We start from the raw sequence: 22,290 nt of genomic DNA, 5'->3' as shown, positions 1-22,290 counted from the left end.
GTTTTATAACTGGTAGCTCTAATGCTTTCAATCCAAAATATGTAGCCACTTTTCCACTGCTAAATACTCACTTTCATTTATTTATTTTCTTTTAAATTTGTCTTTCAGCAAAAGAAGCATTTCACTCAGCGACATAGCTGCTCAACTGCATACAGTATATTCAAGGGACAACAGTGGATGATATGTCAGATTTTGATGCCACATGGCAGCCATGACATTCACATGTTCCCACTTCACACATCCTTCCCACTTCATCAGCTCTCTGGAAACATCTCCCACACTGAAATATGTCACGAAATGACTCACCTGACTTTAAAATCTTGAGCTAATGAAGTCAGTTTACAGACTTACCACCATCCAGTTCACATTTGCTTCCGCCTCAAGGTGACGGGGGTTAGCTTGGTAAAAACGCGTACCATGTGTTTAAGGCGGTACACCTGTGAGCTTCGGCCTAATTATCCCTCTATGGATGAACAAGTAGCACAATTCGGGCCTGTCATGGGCTGGCAGGTCCGTAACCTGTTATACCTACTCCCTTTTTTTTGGAGAGAGAGAGAGAGAGAAAGAGAGAGACTGCATGATGGACGAGTCGCTTCCATTTCATTATCAAATTGGCATCGATGAATAATTTGTGGCATCTGTGTGAAGACAAAGAGAGGTTTTGATGGCTGCCAGGTGGGCATCCATGGCTCTGTGGTGACTGTGTCTGAGAGCCGCGAGGCAGAGTGGGAGATGATTTATAATCCAGCCGGTAGTTTATACAGGATAGTTTGGCACCAGCTGGGCCTTTGTAAGCAGTGTCATAGCAACCAGTTATTCATATAGCTTTATATTATGAGGTAAATCCCAGTGTTTTACGGTTCTGGGAGGCCTACATAAGCGGGGAATTCTTTGGCTAAAACTAAACTAAATGTGGCTTTTTTGCATGGCCTCTTAGGTGCTTTCAGTAACCAGGGACACCAGGGCTCCCTCGACTCTCTCTTATTTTAATTGACTTTGGCCTGCAGGAGGCTTGTGTCCATTCAAACCTTTCTGGGCAGAGAGAGAGCGAGGAAGGAGGGAGGAACAGAATGTGAATAGCGCTCCCTCAGAAACTAAAGAGTGCAGCCCACTAGAGCCCTTCTTGTTAGTTTGCTCATGGTCTTTGTTCTCCTTTTCAGCCCTCCTGGCTAAATGTCTTCAAACAAGCAGTTCGGGGGGTTACAGCAGAAACTGGACTTTCGTCGTCGCCGTGTTACGGTTCGAATGGGAATAAGTGAGGAAGTGCCGCTGATAATGTGAAGTGTGATTGCGATGGCAGGATGTGTGCTGCATATTTGTGCGGACGTTAGTGACCAAGCCATGTGGGACGGTGCCAGGTGGGAGTCCACGGCTGACAAGGGAGCAGGTGTCTGTTAGATACAGAGCAGAAAGAGGGGGGGGGGGCAAGGGGGTGGTGGGTCGGGGGGATCATAAGAGCTCTTGGCATCTGCCTTACCTGCTGCCTCCCCTTCAGTCCCCTGCCAGAAATGGGGGGGGGGGGGGGGTGAAGAGGAGGAAAATATTTTGGAGAAGTGTGACTTTTTTTAATGGCAGCCATTCATGTTGTGTTTGTGAGGTTATCCTTTCCCACAGGTTGTTCTCACAGCACCTATAGTCACTATTCATCATGGTTAGGTCTCGTTTGCTGTACGTCTGTTTTAAACAGTCAGCTTGATTTCTGTCTCCACCACGATACAATAGCGGTGAACTGATCTCTTATTTGTCTTGAAAAATGAAGATGTCTCGCTTCAAACAATGCCTTCCTTCACTTTGGTTCATCCACAGAACACGCTGTCAGATTTTACATGGACTATTCTTTTAGTGAGATGGATTTATAGTTGACGCAAGCGAGTAACGGAAGTCTCGGCGTAGATACCTAGAGCATCCGTTTTGATTTATCGCCACCACAACTGTCGACAGATATATCGTTAACTTGCCTTTATTCGCCGCAGTCACCCTGTTAACAATCTCTCAGTTACTTTGTTATAGGAGTAATGGTGGGAAAGTTCGACTCGTTGATGGTGGGCAGAAGGTTTGAGATTACTGTGTGTTACTGAGAACGAGAAGACCACTGGACCTTTCTCACAGTTCTCGTAGTCCCCATGTAGTGTATGCGTAGCCGCTATAGCCCTGACCTGTAGTTATATTTTTGAGGAGTTGCACGCCAGCTACAGCACCACCTTGTAGAAAGTAGGTCCATGGAAAACTGCTCAAAAAAAACTTAAAAGGACATTGTTTATGAAAAGGCACATGCCTGGAGATTTTGTTTAGAATAAGATAATAATCATATTTGAGCGGCACAAATACATTTCTATTCCATTGTATTGGAGGACAGGCAGAAATCCCTGAGACAAATATCTCAAAACGTGGGTGAGCCAAAATGACCTGTCACCATTACAGGTAAGTGAGAAAATATGTTCTTTGTAATTTGGGTCAACTGACCCTTTAATCTAGAGGCCCCTTTAATTTTGGGAGAGCAAAGAGAGACAGAATCGAGGTGTTTAATCAGCACAGTTTATCTCTCGGCCTCCTGTCTGTATGTGCGGTGAGAGGTGGGGTGGGGGAGCATTATCATTGGAAAGAGCATTGAACAACTGTCAGGGATGCAGTCCATGTCATTTGTCATGTGCCCAACCCCCCCCCCACCACCACCACCACCCTCACCCCCACCCCACCCCAGCTTTATGACAGAGGGTGAAGCTGGAAGCTGCAGGCCCAGCTACTGAACCACCCATCTAGTCCCAGCAGATGCATTTAGCGCCCTTCGCCATGGCTGACCATCAGGCTGTGCAGCTGAGCACCAGAATATCAATACGGCTCAGACTCAGCCGGGCCCCTGGGACTATCTACAAGGCAAACATAATGGGCTCCTCTCCTTATGGAAGACAGAGACCAATCACCGCCAGGGAGACCAATGTAAATAAGGCAGAAAGATGCTCTGTAGCACCAAACTGCAGTTTGATTCACTCCAGAGTGGCCGTCGTGATGTGCAAGAGCTACCTGAGACGATTATCTCCAGTTTTGGCTCTTCTCAGGGAGGGAAACAGATGAGTCTATTGAAGGGCCGTCTGTGGGAGGACAGGAGAGGAGAAACAGTAATCCTTTTGTGTTTCATCATCCGCACTGTCCTGAGAGACGTTTGGGTAAAGTAGGAGGAGGAGGGAGAGACTGTGAGGAGTAATGGGTTGGCTGTTCCTCCTCCTGTCATATGAAACCTGAAGTTTATCCTCTGAGTCAATGACAGAGCGCCTCACCTTTAAACAGGTTGGTGCTCAGTGGAGGTGGTAATTTTGTGTGGCGATAAGCCCTTTATCTAATGGTGGGGCAGAACAATTCCTCTTTAAGTGGCAGCATTGGTGCCCCCCCCCCCCCCCCGCTCAGATATGTATTGTCATGTCTCTGCTCGACTCAATGCTGTTGTTGTTTTTTGTCCCCCGGCTGTTGATGTCGGCCTCAGCGTGAAACGAGGATATCGTCCCCTTAGCCAGACGGCCTCATGGTGCCACAGTTAGGAGATAAATTGCAGAGACATGTTTATCAACATAGAAGAAGTGCAAGTTACCCCTTGTTGGAAGAGAATAATGGGACCTAATTGAGCTGTAACACGCTGGCTGGTCGCCAGGCCCTTGAATTGAAAACTCTCTCTATCAGAAGGGGGTCTGCGGAGTGGGAGGGGGCTGTTAAAACACTGCAGGATGTATTAACATAGATGTGAAACTCATAAACCTATTAACCATGCTTGGATCCAGTTATATTTAATTGAAAGTAACCTACAAATCAGTGCGTCTACCTGCCAGTGTGATGTTTTTAGGAGAGGAGCACCTGAGAGGCCCTTTCTGTCAACCAAAGCACAAAGTCAGATCAATCCTCTGGAGGAACAGCACAGCCTGTCTCCTGGCACCTGCCATGCCAAGAAGAGGAGAAGGGGGGGGGGGGGGGGTAGAAAAAGAGAGGGAGCATGAGCGGGTGGGAAGGAGGAAAAACCCAGCTGCCTCTGCGCCTGAGCCCCATGCTGCTTTTAAAGGAGTGGGAGGGAGGGGAGGGAGAGGAGAGGGAGAGGCAGGGAGACTGCTGGCACCATCTGTACATGTCTTTTGTATTCCAGCCCTCATCTTTACACAGAGCGAGGCTGGTGTGCTCAGTGTTCAAATGAAAGGAGAGGAGGTGCCTTTTGGGGTGCGATGCTCTGCGAAGGAGAAGGTGTGTGTTTGTGTACCAGTGCTGAAATTCTGTTTTGTCCTCGGAAATTTGGCTCACTCAGAGGACATCTCGTGTCCTATTTTTGTTACCTCTGCGTGTTAATATAAACCAGTGTGGCTTTTTTTTTTCCTTACGTGTGTGTGTTTGTCAGTAAGCTTGTGCTCTGTTTGCAAGCACTCATGTGTGGTCAAATCTCTGGGTTGCCATGTTTGTGATGGGAGTCAGAAGCTTTTGTTTGTTCCTTCCTCCCATCAGCCTCATTAGCCTGATGTCTCCTCTCTCACTGACTCACTCAACCTTTTTTTTATATCACTCTCTGTCTTTCTCTCTCTCTCTCTCTCTCTCTCTCTCTTGCTCACTGTGTAATATGTGCAGTGGCAGGCCGTCCTTGCATGTGGCAGCAGGGTGGATCTGCCTGCGAGGACAGGCTGCACTGTCTGCTGTCATATTGACGTGGCTTTTTTTTTTTTTTTTTTTTTTTTTTGCGCGAACCGCAGCTGAAATCACCAAGCGCTCTGTTTCACCCACCCTGCCCCTCCCTCGCTCCTCACTCAGCCTAGAAGTGCTGTGAATCATAAGAGGAGGTGGCTGCCCTGCTCTTTGATTGAATCCACATTCTCCTTTCTCCTCCTGACGCCGCAGAGAGAGGCGAGAAGGAGGCAGGGGAGGCGAGAGGGAGAGAAAAAGGAAAAGTGAGTCTTTTGTAGTTGGCACAGGACAAAAACATACACTGCAGATGAAAAGCATATGATTCGATCAAATGCGCTCTCTGGTAGCTACCTAACCGAGCAGCATGTAGGATGGAGGAGAGAAGGGAAGGGCTGGAGTCCATCTGCAGGCCCAGAGTGAACCCTAGTGGCCAAGATCAGCAGTGGCATGCTGGATGGAAGCACATCTTTACATACTGCAGTATAAAGGTGCTTCCTTTTGTTTGCTAATGTAACAGGGATTCTCTTTAGCGTGTGAAATACTTAAAAATCCTGCTTTATCAAAAATTAAGCTTTTGATTTTCAACTTATCTGCACATAAAGTTTGTTTGTATGCCGGAAGCTGGGCTTTTTTGCACAAAGCAAATGAATTAACTTCTATGGCAACATATTTTACAGGCTTCTGCCTCTGTTTTGTATTGTACACGTCTGAAAAATGTGCTCTACAAATCCTGTTTACTGTAGTGTAATTTTGTTTTAGCGGCCCAATTTGTCACTGCACTACAAGCAAGTCCACTAAAGAAAAGAAAAATTAGAAAATTTAGATTTTGATGAAGGTTTCTTCACAGGAAAGACAGACATACCTTTGGATAGTGAGGACTTAAAGGTCCCATATTATAGAAATGTCTTTTTTGATTATAAAGCAGGTCCAGGTTCTATATTTATACTGTAAAAGTATAAAAGTGCTCAGTCCGCACAGAAATGCACACAGCTCATATTCAGAAACTGTCCCTGAATACGAGCTGTCAGGACTTCTGTAACTTTGTGATGTCACAACAAAGCAGTCACCGCTCCCAGCCACGCCCTAAGACCAACCCCTGTTTTGATTGTTGTTTGATTGTTTTGACTGTTTTTCTGTATTGTCACTTTCTGTATTAAGTCAAGGTTACATCTCTCACTTCACTGTTTTATTCGTTCCCCCCCACGGAAAATCTGCACCTCATTTTCCCAGTAAATAGTTTTGAATTAATTTGCAAGTCACTGAAAGGTGATGAACACAACTGAAAATGCGACTGATGGCATCCCAGCAGCTAATGTGCTGCTAGGATGGATATAAGCAATACAGTAACCTCCGCAATCCTGCTCCTCTTCTGAAGATGTGAAAAGCTTAATATAAGTCGTTTAAATCCAAAAAACATAAGCCAGCTCACAAGTAGAATAAAAGCTTTTATTTGTGTAAAGTAAAAATAAAATTCAAACAACTATTAAACAGTTCATCTAATCAAGCCTGTTGACTAAAAGACACAACAGCATCTGGAATACAGTCTTTTACTCGGCCCATAGGATGTTAAATAATGTTGCATAGTTATGGGGACTTACATACTACTTGTCACAGGGTATTTTGCACAATAATTTTATGCACTATTTTGTCAGTCAGGTCATTGCTTTTCAGTTTTCTGTCCAGTTTTGCTCAGAAGCTTCTGTTCCTAAGTTGTGGTTTCACCTCCCCACTGCTTTCACATAATCAGTTTTTGCAGGGTTTTTTTTGCAGCGCTTGCAGTGGAGGGCCGTTACCTCTGCAGTTATTTCTCACAGGAGTCCGACAGCAAGTGATACACTCTTCCTCTGCTCTCTCTCCAGCTCTTCTGTCCTCGTGGTGTGAGGAGCTGGGACGCCTCCTCCTCCTCCGTCACCAGAAGAACAGGCAGAACGAGCCTCCGGGAAAAGTGCCCATGCAGCCACCAATGAGCTCCATGAAGCCCGGCCTCTCACACGGGTCAGTGTTCACACTGCTGCACTTTTTGGCATGCATGTGAGGTGTGTTTGTGTGTGTGTGTGTTTGTTGGGTGTGTGAACAGACAGACCGGGCCCTCGGGGAAAGCCCTTCCTCTCCACACGAAGCCCAGTGTTCCTTATGGATCAATGGCCAAACAAACTGCCAGACTAACCGCTTGTAGCACAGTCAGTCAGTGGGGACAAACAGTACCTCCCAACCCCTAGTACATGTAGTTATTAATTACAACACAATGTTGTCACAATGTATCGTTCAGCAAATGCAAATATACTTACTTTTCTTTTGCCTACATGATGTGTTTTTTCCGTCCCCTGCAGAGATGGGTCTTTTCCCTACGACTCAGTTCCCTGGCAACAGAACACAAATCAGCCTCCAGGTTCGTTGTCTGTGGTGACCACTGTCTGGGGAGTAACAAACACCTCACAGAGCCAGGTGAGATCTGCCTACCTGTCTGAGTTAGTAAAAGCATGTCTGAGTGGACTGCATCTGATAGGATCATATTCCTGTAGTTTTAAAATCTTGTTACAGAAGGTTTCTCACCAGGAGACAGTTAGAAAAGAGACTTAAAAGGTGAAGAAGTGAGAGAGGCAAGTTATAAGTTATATATATTTATATAAACCCTTGTCCCTCATTATGAGTTAAGGAAACACAGTTCAACAGAGTTAAATTGGCTGACCTTAATGTGAGCTTTGATGCCGTGGCAGAACTGACCCCTCTTTTCCCAGTTTCAGTTTTGATAATAACAGATTCATATCACCTCTTCCACCTCTTAATTCTGCTGGTACCAGCTTTCAAAATGCAGTTTCTTGGTTCAGTGTTTCACTGGTGAAAGATCAGCAGTCACACAGACCTGTAGTTTTTTTTTTTTTTTTTTTCATCATGATCATAAAGTATCCAGCATTTGCTGTTCCTCCTGTTTATGTCTCTATGTGTCTATGCCCAACAGGTTTTGGGGAATCCCATGGCCAACAACAACAATCCCATGAACCCTGGGGGTAACCCTATGGGCTCAGGTATGTCTGGTAACAATCCAGGGATGAACTCGCCTCAGTTCCCCGGTCCTCAGCAGCAGTTCCCCAACAAAGGCAACTCCAACCAGGGCTACATGCAGCAGGGCATGTATGGACGACCCAACTACCCCGGAGGAGGAGGCTTTGCTGGCAAGTAAGTGGACAGTGGATTAGTATTTTTTATTGTAATAATTGAATTAATTCTCAGTTACATTTATCACACTCATCCCTCGTGATGGTAGTCATATCTTGTGTATTGTTGCTTCTTGTCTTAGCTACCCAGGAGGGCCTAATCCTGGACCTGGTGGAATGGGTATCCCTCCACACTCTCGTCCTCCTTCAGACTTCACCCAGCCTGCCGCTGCAGCCGCGGCTGCTGCAGTTGCGGCGGCTGCCGCCACCGCAACTGCCACTGCCACAGCCACTGTAGCTGCCCTGCAGGAAACCCAGAACAAGGACATGAACCAATACGGACCGGTAGGACAAGGCATACAACTGATATCACCAGTGTGATAGGATCTGTATTCATAAATTAAATTACTTTGCTTTTCAGGACTATCCTTTCATTAATAGCTTTAGCACAGTCGTTATGGAGCTAAACAGCACATTTAGCAATAGCAAAAGCACACATATTTTTAGAAAGGTTAGAACATTTTTGTCTTTTGTTTGTTAAAAAGGTTTTTATCTTTGTCTCCGAGATGGTTGATGGAACCCGTTTTATCTTCCAGATGAGTTCCTCTTTCCAGATGGGACCAAACCAGGCGTACAACAGCCAGTTCATGAACCAGCCAGGACCCCGCGGCCCTCCGTCCCTCCCTGGGAACATGGGCACAGGCATGAATGCATCCAACATGAGTGGGCCCCCCATGGGAATGAACCAGCCAAGGGGCCAAGGCATGGGGCCTTTCGCGGCCCATGGCCAAAGGATGCCCCAGCAAGGCTATGCAGGTCCCCGGCCTCAGAGCATGGGTATGCAGGGCATGAAAAGACCGTACCCAGGCGAGGTGAGTGGATATGCATTCAGTGCTTTCACTTTAAGGATTTAGCTCCTTTGCTATATGTTAAATGTGTTTGTCACCACTGCATGCACAGCCAAATTATGGTGGACAGCAGTATGGACCAAACAACCAGTTCCCTAACCAGCAAGGGCAGTACCCCACACCCAATGCCTCCAGGCCACTGCCGTCCCCCAACTACCCCGGCCAGAGGATGCCAGGACAGCAGCTGCAGGGCCAATACCCACCACCCAGCGGTGCCATGGGCCAGTATTATAAGGTGCAGTATGATTGTTATCCCCCCAAAGTTTTAGGATTTACAGGATTTTGCAGCGTATCATATGTCTTTTAGCAAAGTGAAGAGAAGAAAATAATTTTGAACCTGTTTAATGAAATTACAGCAAGAGCCACCTTTTAACGGCCAAACGAATAACTTCCCTGGAAGTGGATATCAGTACAACCAGGGTAATATGAATGGGGTAAGTGCATTTTAGTACCACTTGTGTTTGATCACATTATCATACACTTGGTTGTGTTGTTTACAGTCCTGTGAATTATGATTTACTAATTGATTGTCTTCACCATAGCCACCCAGACCGGTGGGTAACTACCCTCACTCTCCAGTGCCAGGCAACCCCACCCCTCCAATGACTCCAGGAAGTAACATCCCCCCATACCTGTCGCCAAACCAGGATGTGAAGCCACCCTTCCCTCCTGATATCAAACCAAATATCACCGCTCTCCCTCCACCACCAGGTCAGTAAGTGGTAAATATCCAATAGAGAAATGATTTTCTCTTTTAAAAGTTTGTAGCTGTCTCACTGGCATTTTTCTCCACCCATATAGCCAACCACAATGAGGAGCTGCGCCTGACGTTCCCAGTACGGGATGGGGTAGTCCTCGAGCCTTTCAGGCTAGAGCATAACCTGGCTGTCAGCAACCATGTCTTCCACTTACGGCCCTCTGTACATCAGACGCTAATGTGGAGGTAAGGCATCACATACTGAATCAACATATTGTATATTTTTAGATATTCTTACCAGATATTCTACCCCCCCTGTGAGTGTTTCATCATACAATAGTTTTATTTTTCCCAATTCCAGCGCCTTCTTTTTGAAAACTGATACGTTTAACATTGCAAATAAACAAACATTCTCATCAATATGGCTTTTCAAGTGCAAGAATTTTTCCGGGAACCCAAATGCTGGTTGTTGGTAAAAGCAACTTAAGAACAATAGATGAAAAATCTTTTTGATGGTTGTGGTGACCATAATAAAGACAGTTTCTTAAGAACAATAGAACTTAAACTGTGGTTAAAGTGGTTACAGTTCTTGAGATTTGGCAGACAAATACACAAAGGGGTTAACAGTAGAACCATTTGGAAAAAAAAGCCATATAGGTAATATCCCATGGAATCCCACAAGGCACTACTCTCAAGTTACTACTATTTTCCTCTGACAAGATCAGCCTTGATTAAATAATCCGTATACATAGATGCCTCATCAAATACAACTGGCAGAACTCATGAGTGGGAAGCCAGTGAGGGAACGTATTCTTGTTTTTGGACAAACAATGTGTACTGGAGTTAGCAGTGGAGTTAGCGTTGACAAGGACAACAGTACAAGGAGAATTACCCATTCAAAACTGTGAGAAAAAAACATGTCTGAGAAACATATATAATAATGTGTCCATCCATAGTTCTGTGGAGGACAATCAACTTTACAACTGAAACAGATAGAAGTTCTTGGAAATTCTTTTTCACATAAGAGTCCTGCAGTCAAGAACCAATGGGTATTCTTCAGTTCATCTTAACCCTTGTCAAGCTGATTGAAAAGGTTGTGCAGTCATACTCTCTGTGGCCGAGAATTATTCAAAAAATCAAACTACTGCTATTCTCAGCTAACTCTGGAGAAGGTCATTCGTTTTCTATGATGCTGCTGTAATTACTTTTACTTCCCTCTCAAGCATGTACGACCATGTACGCCATTAACTTGAATGATATGTAAAAATGTGCTGTTTTCCTCCATGTGCGACCTAACACTCCATACCACTTATAATGTTTGCATTCTTTGCTCGTTTCCCTTCAGATCGGACCTGGAGCTGCAGTTCAAGTGCTATCATCACGAAGACCGCCAGATGAACACCAACTGGCCGGCTTCAGTCCAAGTCAGCGTCAACGCCACACCGCTCACCATTGAGAGGGGCGACAATAAGACATCCCACAAACCCCTGCACTTGAAACACGTATGCCAGCCGGGAAGGAACACAATCCAAATCACAGTCACTGCCTGCTGCTGTGTGAGTGCACAAATCTCCAGAACTAATATAAAGAGGTTTATACAAATCCTGACACAAAAAATAGATGCCAGATAAATAAAAGTAGCTTATAACAAAATAAAAAATTGATCTGTCAGGTTTTTTTTTCTTCCGGATACACATGTTGAAAGGATTAAACTAATACAAGTGTGGAGAATGTTTGTGATGGTGACAGTGATGTGTCTTCCCGCAGTCGCACTTGTTTGTGCTGCAGCTGGTCCACAGGCCCTCGGTACGCTCTGTCCTCCAGGGCTTACTGAAGAAGAGGCTTCTGCCTGCAGAGCACTGCATCACCAAAGGTATTCACACAAGAACGCAGTCACATTTCACTCCCTAAAGTCCCGATCACTCTCAGAGTCCTTTCTTACACATGGTATTTATCTCCTTCTGCTTTAAAGTTAAGAGGAACTTCAGCAGCGTAGCAGCATCATCGGGCAATGCCACGCTCAACGGAGAGGACGGCGTGGAGCAGACGGCCATCAAGGTTTCCCTCAAATGTCCGATCACCTTCCGGCGAATACAGCTTCCAGCGAGAGGCCATGACTGCAAACACGTTCAGGTAAGCAATACAGGGATAGATAAACACACTGGGAGTCAACAATCTGATGCCTTCAGGGACAAAGAATTTTAAAGTAGTTTACTGGATGAAAAGTGTGATTGTTCTCTTGTTCTTGCAGTGTTTTGATTTGGAATCATATTTACAACTGAACTGTGAGCGGGGGACATGGCGATGTCCTGTATGCAAGTAAGCTTTCATTTCAGATTCCTAGCAGTATTTACCCTCTTTATAGTTTTTGACTGTAATCCACACAGCTGTCTCTCTCAGCATGTTAAGCCCTGCCTCTTCTCTCCTCAGTAAAACAGCGTTGTTAGAGGGACTGGAAGTGGACCAGTACATGTGGGGAATCTTGAACGCCATCCAAAAGTAAGTTGAGGCAAGAAAGAAATTTGTAATGCATATAATATTTCTCCAAACTTTTTTGTATCTTAACCATTTGATTTCACCTGTATTTCACCAGCTCGGAGTTTGAAGAGGTAACCATCGACCCGACATGTAGTTGGCGGCCTGTGGCTATCAAATCTGACATCCACATCAAGGAGGATCCAGATGGACCGCTGGCCAAGAGATTTAAGACGATGAGTCCCAGCCAGATGATCATGCCCAACGTGATGGAGATGATAGCTCAGCTCGGCCCCGGACCGTCACCCTACCCATCACTACCTTCTCAGCAAGGGGGCAACAACAGTGAATACAGCAGCCAAGGTAGTATGCAGCTCAAGCATACTACAGAAAGTTTAAAATAACTGTAAGAAATGTTCTCATGTATTAAATGTTTTTTTTATTTTGTGTGCTAGGAAACAGTTACCAGGGGCACGGGAACTTTGACTTCCCTCACGGCACCCCTGGTGGTACGTCGATGAACGATTTCATGCACGGTCCCCAGCTCTCTCACCCGCCTGACATGCCCAACAGCATGATGACCCAAGATAAGCCACTCTCCCACAACATGCCTGACTCAGTGAGTTCTCTTTCTCTACCCTTCTACTTTCCTGTCTTTTCCCAGCAAATGTCACTTCTCTCTGTCTTCTTCTTCTTCTACTGTGTTGTTTAACGGTTGCACAGTTTCTAACTGTGATTTTAAAAGTGCTGTATAAATTGGGTTTGAGAGAGAATATACGTAAGGTGGACTTCCATGCAAAATGAGCACAGGAAACAACCCTAAAAAATGTGATTTTATGGATATAAGGAGACATCTCATAGCAAATACTTACTCATACTCGAGAGTAAGAGCTTGCCAAAATCAACCACGCACATTCACCTCCATCCTCTGTATATGTGATCACCAGAAAAAGAAAATGAAAAACATATTTTGAGAAATATGCTTACTTATTTCATTGCATTTCATTAGCAGGTTATCTTAACTTAGCACAAAGACTGGATGACCAGTTTAATTTTTACCGTACAGGCAGAGTGGTATTGCCTCTCTCGTCTAATTCCTGGCAAGAAAGCAAATAAATGTACTTCTGAAAATTTTGAACCATCCCTTTAAAGCTAAGCTAAGTTCATCATGCTAAGCTGAAGTCACAGAGACTGGAATCCGTTTTGAATGTCACAGAAGTTCTGATGGGCACAATATTTTCTGACAGTTTTTAGACTTAATAATTAATCGATTAATCTTAAAAATAACCAACAGATTCAAATCAAGAATCAAAATAACAACTAGTTACAAGTCCTAGTCTAAATATTTCCCCCTCTCTATGCAGATACCTCACTCTGCCGGCAATGACCAATCGCATGGTCCATTGCAGCAGAGCTTACATGCGTCTCCACACCCTGGGAGCCAATCAGGGCAGCAGCTACACCACAGCGGGCCTCCGCAGCCCTCGCGACAAGCTCCACCTCCTCAGCAACAGCAACAGCAGCAGCCCGGCCCCAACAACCATCCCCACGGCGACCTGGCCTTCAACCCCTCCAGCAGTTTGGACAGCCAAGCAGGGTCGGACATGCCCGAGCCATCTTTAGACGTGAGTCCCAACACAAAGCAGATAGTTTGAGAGCCAATCTTTAGTAACCTGTGTTCACTTGAATCCCTGACCAAAGTTTTGTTATCATTCCTTCTTCTTCACAGCTTCTCCCGGAACTCGCAAACCCAGATGAGCTGTTGTCGTACCTGGATCCCCCAGACCTCCCCAGCAATAGCAACGATGACCTTCTATCGCTCTTCGAAAATAACTGAGGCGATTCAGACACACATAAACTTTTCTGACTGCCTGCAGTTTCCCTGAGAACCCAGGGCGGTCACTCAGTACTTGATAAACACAAAGATGCACTCCCTTTCTCTTCTTCCTCTTGTACAGTTTTCATTCGCCAGCGCAGATTGACTGAAAGAGGTTAAAACTCAAAGACACAGCGGGATGCTCAGCCCGTGGCGATACCTTTTGAACTGTGCAGCTATACTCAGTTGATTTTTTTTACGCCACACACAGGTGTATGTGTGCACATTAGAAACGTGTTGTAGCATTTTTTATTCATGTTTTGTTTCCTTTTGAGAAGAAAAAGGAATTAACTGTAAAAAAAACGCAAAAAAAAAAAATAAATAACTGAAAAATAACTGAAAAAAACCTGCGCTATCTGGCCAGTGTGCGTTATGTCCATATTGTTATTCCAATCTGAGAGGCCACAGCTTCCTGGTGTCACAGCTCCATTCCCCGACTGGTCTGGTTAGTCGCACTGTTTTGTCCACCACACATCATTTAAAAGCACAAGAGATTTTGGCAATGCAAAAAACAGAATTATCTGTCTTTACGAAAAGAAAAAAGATCAGTTGGATCTGTGTATGTCTGTCCTTGACAAAATGTTTTTTTAAAGATTTTTTGCTCTTCTGCCAACATTTAAAAAATCTTTTGGGAATAATCGGCTTCCACTTTGTCTACAATTGTGATACATACATATTTTTGTCAAAAAGAGATTTGCCTGCTTTTCAGTCCTCTAAGGGTTAACAGCTGGAACGGAGATTTTGGCCCCACTAAAACAAAACAAAAAAAGTTTATATTACATAATAAGAATAGCATATGCTTACTTATACATGTTGTAAAGTTACCATCCTCCTGTACAGAGGAGTGATTTTAATGGAAATGAAAGGTACAATACGAGAGATTGGGGTTCCTGTGTTGATCCTGCTGCGTTTATCGCTTCCTGCTACAACTCCTTCCATGCCGTCTGCTCTGCATGAGCCCCAGTGTCGCTCGTGTCAGCATTTTTGCAAAGTTGCATCTCTTTCCCTGTTAAATGATGTGCTGTTTAAGTAGTCTACAAAGTGCATGTGTGCCAAGCCCTTGTCTAGTGCTGTTCCAAGTGGTAAAAAAAAAAAAAAAAGATAGTGTGGTTTTTATCAGTTGCTGTTTCCACGGCTCTTTTGTTTGTACGTTTGTTTTTGATTTCTGTCAGATTTAGTATGATTTATTTAACACTAACACTGAAGGGATAATGCTGATATCAGCAATACATTTATCATGTATTTGCTGGATATACTGTATTATGTTTTTGTTTGTTTGTTTTTTCCTTTTTTTTGTTTTTGTTCTTTGTTTGTTTGTTTTTTGTTGCTGCATAATTAAACTATCCATGAATCTTTTGGGAAACTGCTCAACATCACCAAAGTTGGAGGGATGAGAATGGAGATGTTTGTGTTTGCTTGGTCCTGTGTGAGAGTGTGTGCATGTGTGTGCGAGTGTGTGCATGTGAGTGTGTCTGAGTGTGTGTGTGTTTCTATTGGTGTGATGGGAAGTAATATTGATTTCAAAGATATAGGGGAGGACAAATACAGTTTATCCATCACTACTGTTCAAGAAGTGGTTTTTAAAGCAGTATTGGTGCAAACCTTTTGCCACATTTGTTTTCAATTTCACTTTTTGAGAAGAGTGCTGTTCAGTATGCAAATGTATTATTTTTTAAGAAATGCTATTGTACTGTAAATATCATTGTGAATATTTTTGTATCATCTTGATAATGTTTGTCCTTTGATCATTAGTCGTCCGACGTAACCACATACGCTCCCAAACTCCCATCTGACCACTGACTTTGTTTGTAACCAGCATCCGACAGCTGTCTCGCCTCCTCGCTGCGGGGAGGCCAGTCCGAACGTCTCATAAGCTATTTTCCTGCAGGTCACCGTGCTTTCTAGTCACTTTCCTCCCAGTCTACTCTGTCCCGCACCTGTCCTTTAGAAAAGACAGGTGTCCCTATTTTTAACCGGTCTCCTTCCTTGCGTCAGCTCAAGGTGATTGTGTAGCATCACTCCGATTTTCAGATGTCAAGCTCGGTTTGAAGCAATATTTCCTTTCACGCTCAGATGTATTTGATTGATAATGATCAATGTTGTCTGCTCATCAATTTATGTTAACATTTTTATCTGTGATTATCTGAACAGTAATGGTTTCAAAAAGATGTGGTATCAGCTGGCTTTCAGTGTAATTAGTGAGCTATGTGAATATCATAATTGTTGCTAATTGTCAATACACAGTGGTATTTTAAAGATATATCACAACCATATTTTAAAGAAATTCATGATATTGTTTATATTTTTGTTATAGAAAAATGTGGCTTTTTTGAAAGCACGAGACCATATACATTTTTATCCCCTTTTTGTTTTTGGTAAATTATTTTGTACTGGTTTTCTTATTAATCTGTAAGGCTAGAAATCCAATTTCTTTCAACTGTAGCATTGTGCTAAATTAACCACCCTGGTTTTGTGTAAACATTATTTTAAACGTCATTTAAGAAATATTATTTGTTCCAATTCAGCACACTGACATGTCGTTTCATATTTAAGTCACAAGCAAAACATCGAATCAAGTCTTTTAATACTTCACTGCTTCATTTTCATTTTCTACATTCTGAATTGAAACTATTGATCAATCCCATGGAAGTCATTATCATTTCAGCTTTTGTTCTGTCAGCCAATTTGGTGTATTAGGCAGCACCCCAAATCTGTAGTTGCACAATCACAATAAAGGCCATTTTCTGGGGGAAGTTGTTTAAAAAAAAAAAAAGGAAAATAAAAACTAAAAAAATACAGCGAGGAAGGGCACGTTTATCGTTCTGGCCTGAAAAGGATGTTGAGGGCAAGGCTAGGTCAAACGTCCCAAGAATGCCTGTATATATGTAAATGACTATAGAGACATGTGAACAGAAATGTATTCATTTTCCCTGGGAATGTGCATTGTTTCTTCAGAATAATAAAAAGCTTGCAACCCCTCTACTGGAAGTGGCTGAATATGGAAAATGAAACTTGTTAGTTAGTGTCTGTGGGTATCTCAGCATTTTGTTCCCCCCTCTGTAATATACTTTCACCTCTTTTGTTAGGGGAACTGGGACAGCTATGTTTTACATGTAATATTTAGCCTAAGTGTTCTAGTCTGTCACCTGCATACTCTTGAGGTGCTAAAGCTTAAAAAAAAAAAAAAAAAAAAAAAAAAAAAAAAACAAGGTTACAAAGAAAATCGCTTGGTGGGGTAGGAGAAAGGAGGTGGGAGGGACGGGTCCAGAAGATTGTAACCAAATCCATAGTTTGTACAATTTTTGATATCATGAACAGTTGGAAAAATGATACAATCTAAGGTGATTCATGCAATGTGGCCATTGTCTCTATGTTTGTACATTGTATGTACAATCATTTCATACTCTAAACTGGTCAGAAAAAGGAACTAATTGTGATTTTTAGTCTTGCAGAACTGTATGTAGTTAGATGATGTGACAACCTAATATTTATCTAATAAATATGTATTCAGATGATACCTGTATGTCACTGTGGTCCTTTCTTTTGTGCACTTGCGTCACAGTCTGACGATTAGGCCTGCCTAACTCCCACGGGCTGTTTACCCAAGCAGAAGGTGCAAATTATGAGTATCAAATTTTCATCCCCATTTTGATTAACATAGCTTAAGGTCAGCTTGACCTTATGTGGAAAAGATATGAGCCCACATTAATTAACACAGCAGAATGAGGGAGATGAGATTTGTAGTCCTGCTCTGAGGAATTACATTCAGCACTTGTTATGCAATTTGTGATGGAGGAAATGAGAAAATAAAAGAAGAAATTAAAAAGATAAGTGGAAAAAAATGACTCTTGTAGACTTAGAAAGCAGCAAAAGTTTCAAAAAAAAAAAGGTTACACTGCTCAAACTACATTTTCCACTCTCATGCATATAGCCTAGTGGATATTTGAACAAACTTCAACACCATCGATGCAAAAGGAGTAATTTTCAATCTCAAATTCTCTCACAGTATTTTAGTTGAACCCGTCCATTATACGCTTACTGAGCACTTTATTGAGTACATCATACTAATCCTGGGTATGCCTTAACGGCCGTAGTTCATAACGGCGTGGATCCCACAAGATGTTAATACCCGATGAAGATGGTAAATTGTGTCCATAAAGGGATGCACATGGTCAGCTAACATACTCAGACAGGCTGAGGCATTCAAACCATGATTGATTGGTGCTTAGTGTGCCAAGAAAACATTCCCACCAGTGTACCACCACCACCAGCAGCAGCAGCAGTCAGACTGTTGACAGAAGGCAGGTGGAGTCAGTGGATTCATGCTGTCTCAGAAGGATCCACACAAATAGGTTGAGATTCACAAATATATGTGAATAGAAAAATTCTAAGTTGACGCACAAGTGATATGAGTTGTGAATTAGAGGCACAGATACAGATCGAGTAGCCCACCAGTCAGTCCAAACTTTTGACTGATACTGTATATAGATATAAATCACTCCGCATTTATTTGTGCAGCGTGTCATGCGAGTTAAGTAACTTGACATTCATTTATGAAACGTTTTTCGAGCCTGTTCTAACGCCATAAAAACCAGTCTAGTGGTAGAAAACTTAACAACAATCACAATCAGGTTTAATCTCGCGAGATTTGAGAATATGTGTTTCCGGTTGCATAAGAAAAAACTTCCTCGTTTCCCACATATGTAAGCGTGACTTCTGTCTCCTTGCTGACCTGAGCGGAACGACTGAGCCACATTAGCCTTGAAAGATGTTAATTTTATCAAACAGGATAAAGTTATGTTCTCTGGCGTTTACCGCGGCACGTTTGTGCAGCAGCGGCCCGGCTGGTGCTAACAACAACCCGATGGTTTTCTTTGACATTGCTGCAGACAACGAGCCTCTGGGCAGAGTAACATTTGAGGTGAGCGGATTAAAATCAACAAGGCATTTACTTTCAGTATGTTAATGTTTGCTTTTAACTGTTATACACATCAAACTAGCCGGAAGTCCATTCGGTAGCATTTACAGTCAGTATTTGAGCCACAGTTTTCCAGGGAACAACCTGTTCACATTGTGACCTCAAGCAGTTTAATTTTCTTTTGCAGCTCAACGCCGAAGTTGTGCCAAAAACGGCAGGTAAGCGATGATTTTTTTTCTAAAGTCGTCATATCAAAGACCAGCAAACTGATACAAGCTAGAACCAGAGGCTGATAACTAGAGCTTATAAGAAACCTTAATCTTCATTTATCAAGAATCATGCAAGATAATGACTGAACAATGGTGGTCAAGCAGGCAAAACAAACTAACCCCAACTTAAAAAAATTGGCACATGCAAAAACTTGGGCAAGTCTGTACATATTAACCTGCCCTTTTCAATTAGTTAAGCACTGGGTTGGAAATATTCTGCTTTGGGGCTGTGTGGCACCATGGGAAACACTGATAGAGGGAAGAATGGGTTCCATTAATGATGAGTTTCATCTGGGTGCCAGATTTTTTTTTTTTTTCAACACTAGTGCTGATGCAATGCTTGAGTTTTGGTATAATCTAAACATGAAATGTCTAAACACGAGCAGCCAACATGAAGTAAATAAAACTATGAGTCACCCTGGCTTTCAGTGCTAACTTTCAGTCTTGACGTCTGGTTTAATACCTAGTTAAAAAACACAGAAGAACAAGAACAAAAAGAAATAATGGGTTGTGATTACCAAGGACCCAATAACTAACTACTTGACGGACCTATTAAGAAGGAGGTAGCTGTACATTGAGTATTCACTGTCCAGTGTGGATTGTGGACTGGAGAATCTGACACAAACTCTCTTTGATAGAAAACTTCAGGGCCCTGTGCACAGGGGAACATGGTTTCGGTTACAAGGGATCAATTTTCCACAGAGTGATCCCTCAGTTCATGTGCCAGGTAGGCTTCTCATTTTCTCTCTCCCGTGTCCTGTAATTCTCCAGCGTGTTGCTGTGGTGTAATTACATCAATGTGCTTTGTGTTTTTAGGGTGGCGATTTCACAAACCACAATGGAACTGGAGGGAAGTCAATCTATGGATGGAAGTTTCCTGATGAGAACTTCAAACTGAAGCATACTGGACCTGGTAATTATTCTACATCCCACTGTTCAAGCCAAGTCTGCTTGTTATTCATTCGAACAAATTAAAGTTCCTTTGGGACCGTAGTCAAGGGCAGAGCTACATGAAGTGCAGGAAGAAGACAGTCCACTTGATAGATAACTACAGAGTATAATTAGATTTAACATGCACAGCACAGTGTGATACCACAGGACAGCGCAAATGCATGATGCATGAATAACTGTTAGTTGTTCGTCTTCGCAGTGAAGTGCTTGAAACCAGGCTGGTGAACACTGAGCCAAAAATAAAGAATGGCAGACGTGGGAGGAATCAGTAACATGGATATATGGCAGCACTGAAAATATATTGAGAATCATTTAAAAGTTATATTTTTTTATACATCAGTTCCTCTTTGTCATATTGTTATTCCTTATTTTGGAAATGGAAATTAATCTGTTCCAACCTGCTCCTCAGTGTGACATGATTCTTTTCACTTTCACCACCAGGTGGCAGCATTGTGCAACTAGTATTCAAATAAGAGCAATAGTGGAGTTGGTGTGGTTACAGTGATGACAGAAGTTTCCTTAAATTGGCCATAATATTTGAAATGTTTTTTTTTTTTTTTGTTTTTTTTTGTAAATATTTGATCCTTGCATCATAGTGAGCTGTTGTATAGATTTGGGACTATTGACCCCATTCTGTAAAAGCTCAGGTGAAAACATGTTCTAAGTTAACATTTTGTTATTTTGATCAAACTGAATCTGAACTTGTTGCACTGTAGGAATCTTGTCTATGGCCAATGCTGGACCCAACACCAACGGATCCCAGTTCTTTATCTGCACCTCTAAAACAGAATGGTATGTACTGACAAACACAACATTATAGAGGTTGATGTAAGTGTAATGTATTTATTCTTATGCATTTCTTGGATTAAATGAATGTCTGTTACTGGCTTGCCTTTAGAGATATCTGTACAAAGCTCTGTTAATTAGATGTATGGGAAACTGCACACCCTGTTAAATGACATAACTGAAAAACAGACTAATTAATAATCAATATCATATACACAATATTGTAACACACAGTCTCAGATTCACCAAACAACTTTTTGCTCACATTTCAACGGTGTAACCCTCCAAAATATGCATTATGAATGTGGAGGCATTGACAGATTTGCCTTTTCAAAGTAAAGGTCATCAAATATGCTGTTGTTTCTGGAAGATTTAAATATGAATTTTTCCTTTTTAATTATGCCAAAACATCACAAACAGAACCACATAACTAAGGATTTTGAAGGATGATAAACAGAAGGAATGTCTGTGATTTTAACTGTGACCGGGCAAAGTAACCAGTGATGGTGGCAGTGTGGAGCTCGGACACTGCTAACATTAAAACTGTGAGTCTCAAACCACACAAAAAGATAATACTTACTCTGAAGCAGTTTTCATATATTTTAGCTTTAGTAATGATGTTTGCTTACCTATTTTAACTTAAAAGTAGGATGTACGGCAACTTAACAGGAATCCGGACAGAAATCCACTGCCAGAGGTTTTACAGCCCAGGCTCCTCACTCTTACGCTCACACTCTGATAAAGAAAATAATTAATAATATAGTAAAAATAGTAATCTGTCCCAGAGAGCTCATGCAGTTGATACACCACCCAGCCTTTAAAATCTGCTACTTTTGGAATGCTTTTGTTATTTTAAATTTTTTTAATATGTGTCCTGTTATTGTTAAAATGCTGTTTCAGAGGAGGGTTTTTCCCTCACCCTCTTGAGAATAAAATTCTTGGTGGAAGCAGTGAATTCTTATGTTTTGGCGTTGGAGAAAAGAAATGTGAAGATTTATAAAAGGCCTAAAATAGCACAGTAATTGCCGAAATAGTGGCATCACCCAACAAAAAGCCACAAGTTAGGCCCAGTTGGGTGCATCGCGGATCGTCTCACTGTCTGTGGCAGTGATAATAAACGTCGTCTTTCTTCATTCAGGTTGGATGGCAGGCATGTTGTCTTTGGCAGCGTGAAGGAGGGATTGGACGTGGTCAAGAAAGTGGAGTCTTTCGGTTCACGGTCTGGGCGAACCTCCAAGAGGATCACTATCACAGACTGTGGAGAGCTCAAGTAGACTCCATAAGAGCAGTGGACATGGTCCTAGTCTCATCTCCTGCTGTAATTTCAATGTGAGAGTCTGAGTGAAAGAGACTCTGTCCTCAGTCATGACACAGAGTGCTACCTCTCTCTGCTGGCAATAGATAATATCAGAATCAGGCTGATTTGGGTTTTTTTTTTTTTTTTTTTTTGGTTTGTACTTAAATTCTGCAACAACTAACGCACTTAACTGTGTCGTGCTATAAAATGTGAAGAGTGTGTGTTGAACTTGAAAGCGATCATTAACATTTATGGGGAGAGGGGCATTTATTTGCAATAAATAAAAGTCATTTTTTTCTAAATATGTG

General features: G+C 42.6%; 2 protein-coding genes across 5 annotated transcripts in view; both read left to right on the top strand.

Annotated features, from left to right (window-relative positions):
- LOC130161981 (zinc finger MIZ domain-containing protein 1-like) overlaps positions 1-17,278 on the top strand; it is a 113,922-nt gene extending 96,644 nt beyond the window's left edge. For 3 of the 4 annotated variants that reach the window (XM_056365394.1, XM_056365396.1, XM_056365397.1), the window contains 18 exons: positions 6,510-6,645; positions 6,981-7,095; positions 7,610-7,827; positions 7,949-8,150; positions 8,402-8,677; positions 8,766-8,948; positions 9,070-9,147; positions 9,256-9,424; positions 9,515-9,656; positions 10,756-10,966; positions 11,178-11,283; positions 11,383-11,543; positions 11,662-11,729; positions 11,841-11,909; positions 12,004-12,248; positions 12,341-12,504; positions 13,250-13,510; positions 13,615-17,278. In XM_056365394.1, the coding sequence (XP_056221369.1) occupies positions 6,510-6,645; positions 6,981-7,095; positions 7,610-7,827; positions 7,949-8,150; positions 8,402-8,677; positions 8,766-8,948; positions 9,070-9,147; positions 9,256-9,424; positions 9,515-9,656; positions 10,756-10,966; positions 11,178-11,283; positions 11,383-11,543; positions 11,662-11,729; positions 11,841-11,909; positions 12,004-12,248; positions 12,341-12,504; positions 13,250-13,510; positions 13,615-13,722 (2,912 nt within the window). In that variant the 3' untranslated portion in view covers positions 13,723-17,278. Of the gene's footprint in view, positions 1-4,187; positions 4,222-6,509; positions 6,646-6,980; positions 7,096-7,609; positions 7,828-7,948; positions 8,151-8,401; positions 8,678-8,765; positions 8,949-9,069; positions 9,148-9,255; positions 9,425-9,514; positions 9,657-10,755; positions 10,967-11,177; positions 11,284-11,382; positions 11,544-11,661; positions 11,730-11,840; positions 11,910-12,003; positions 12,249-12,340; positions 12,505-13,249; positions 13,511-13,614 lie in introns of those variants that run through there. The other variant, XM_056365395.1, reaches the window with a different exon arrangement.
- Positions 17,279-18,424: 1,146 nt separating this feature from the next.
- LOC130162712 (peptidyl-prolyl cis-trans isomerase A-like) lies at positions 18,425-22,288 on the top strand. The gene is made up of 6 exons (XM_056366495.1): positions 18,425-18,682; positions 18,867-18,897; positions 19,587-19,675; positions 19,765-19,861; positions 20,616-20,691; positions 21,824-22,288. The coding sequence occupies exons 1-6, from the start codon at positions 18,530-18,532 to the stop codon at positions 21,957-21,959; spliced, it is 582 nt and encodes a 193-aa protein (XP_056222470.1). The 5' UTR covers positions 18,425-18,529; the 3' UTR covers positions 21,960-22,288.
- Positions 22,289-22,290: the final 2 nt, after the last annotated feature.

The sequence above is a fragment of the Seriola aureovittata genome, chromosome 21 (genome assembly GCF_021018895.1).
Source record: "Seriola aureovittata isolate HTS-2021-v1 ecotype China chromosome 21, ASM2101889v1, whole genome shotgun sequence".
NCBI lineage: Eukaryota > Metazoa > Chordata > Actinopteri > Carangiformes > Carangidae > Seriola > Seriola aureovittata.
This window is presented reverse-complemented; position numbering and strand designations above follow the sequence as displayed.

Excerpts from the sequence above, each read along its gene's own strand:
- LOC130162712 (XM_056366495.1), top strand. The coding sequence starts at position 18,530 with ATGTTAATTTTATCAAACAGGATAAAGTTATGTTCTCTGGCGTTTACC. Across the intron at positions 18,683-18,866 it reads TGGGCAGAGTAACATTTGAG|CTCAACGCCGAAGTTGTGCC; the intron begins GTGAGCGGATTA and ends TTTCTTTTGCAG. Across the intron at positions 20,692-21,823 it reads TGCACCTCTAAAACAGAATG|GTTGGATGGCAGGCATGTTG; the intron begins GTATGTACTGAC and ends TTCTTCATTCAG.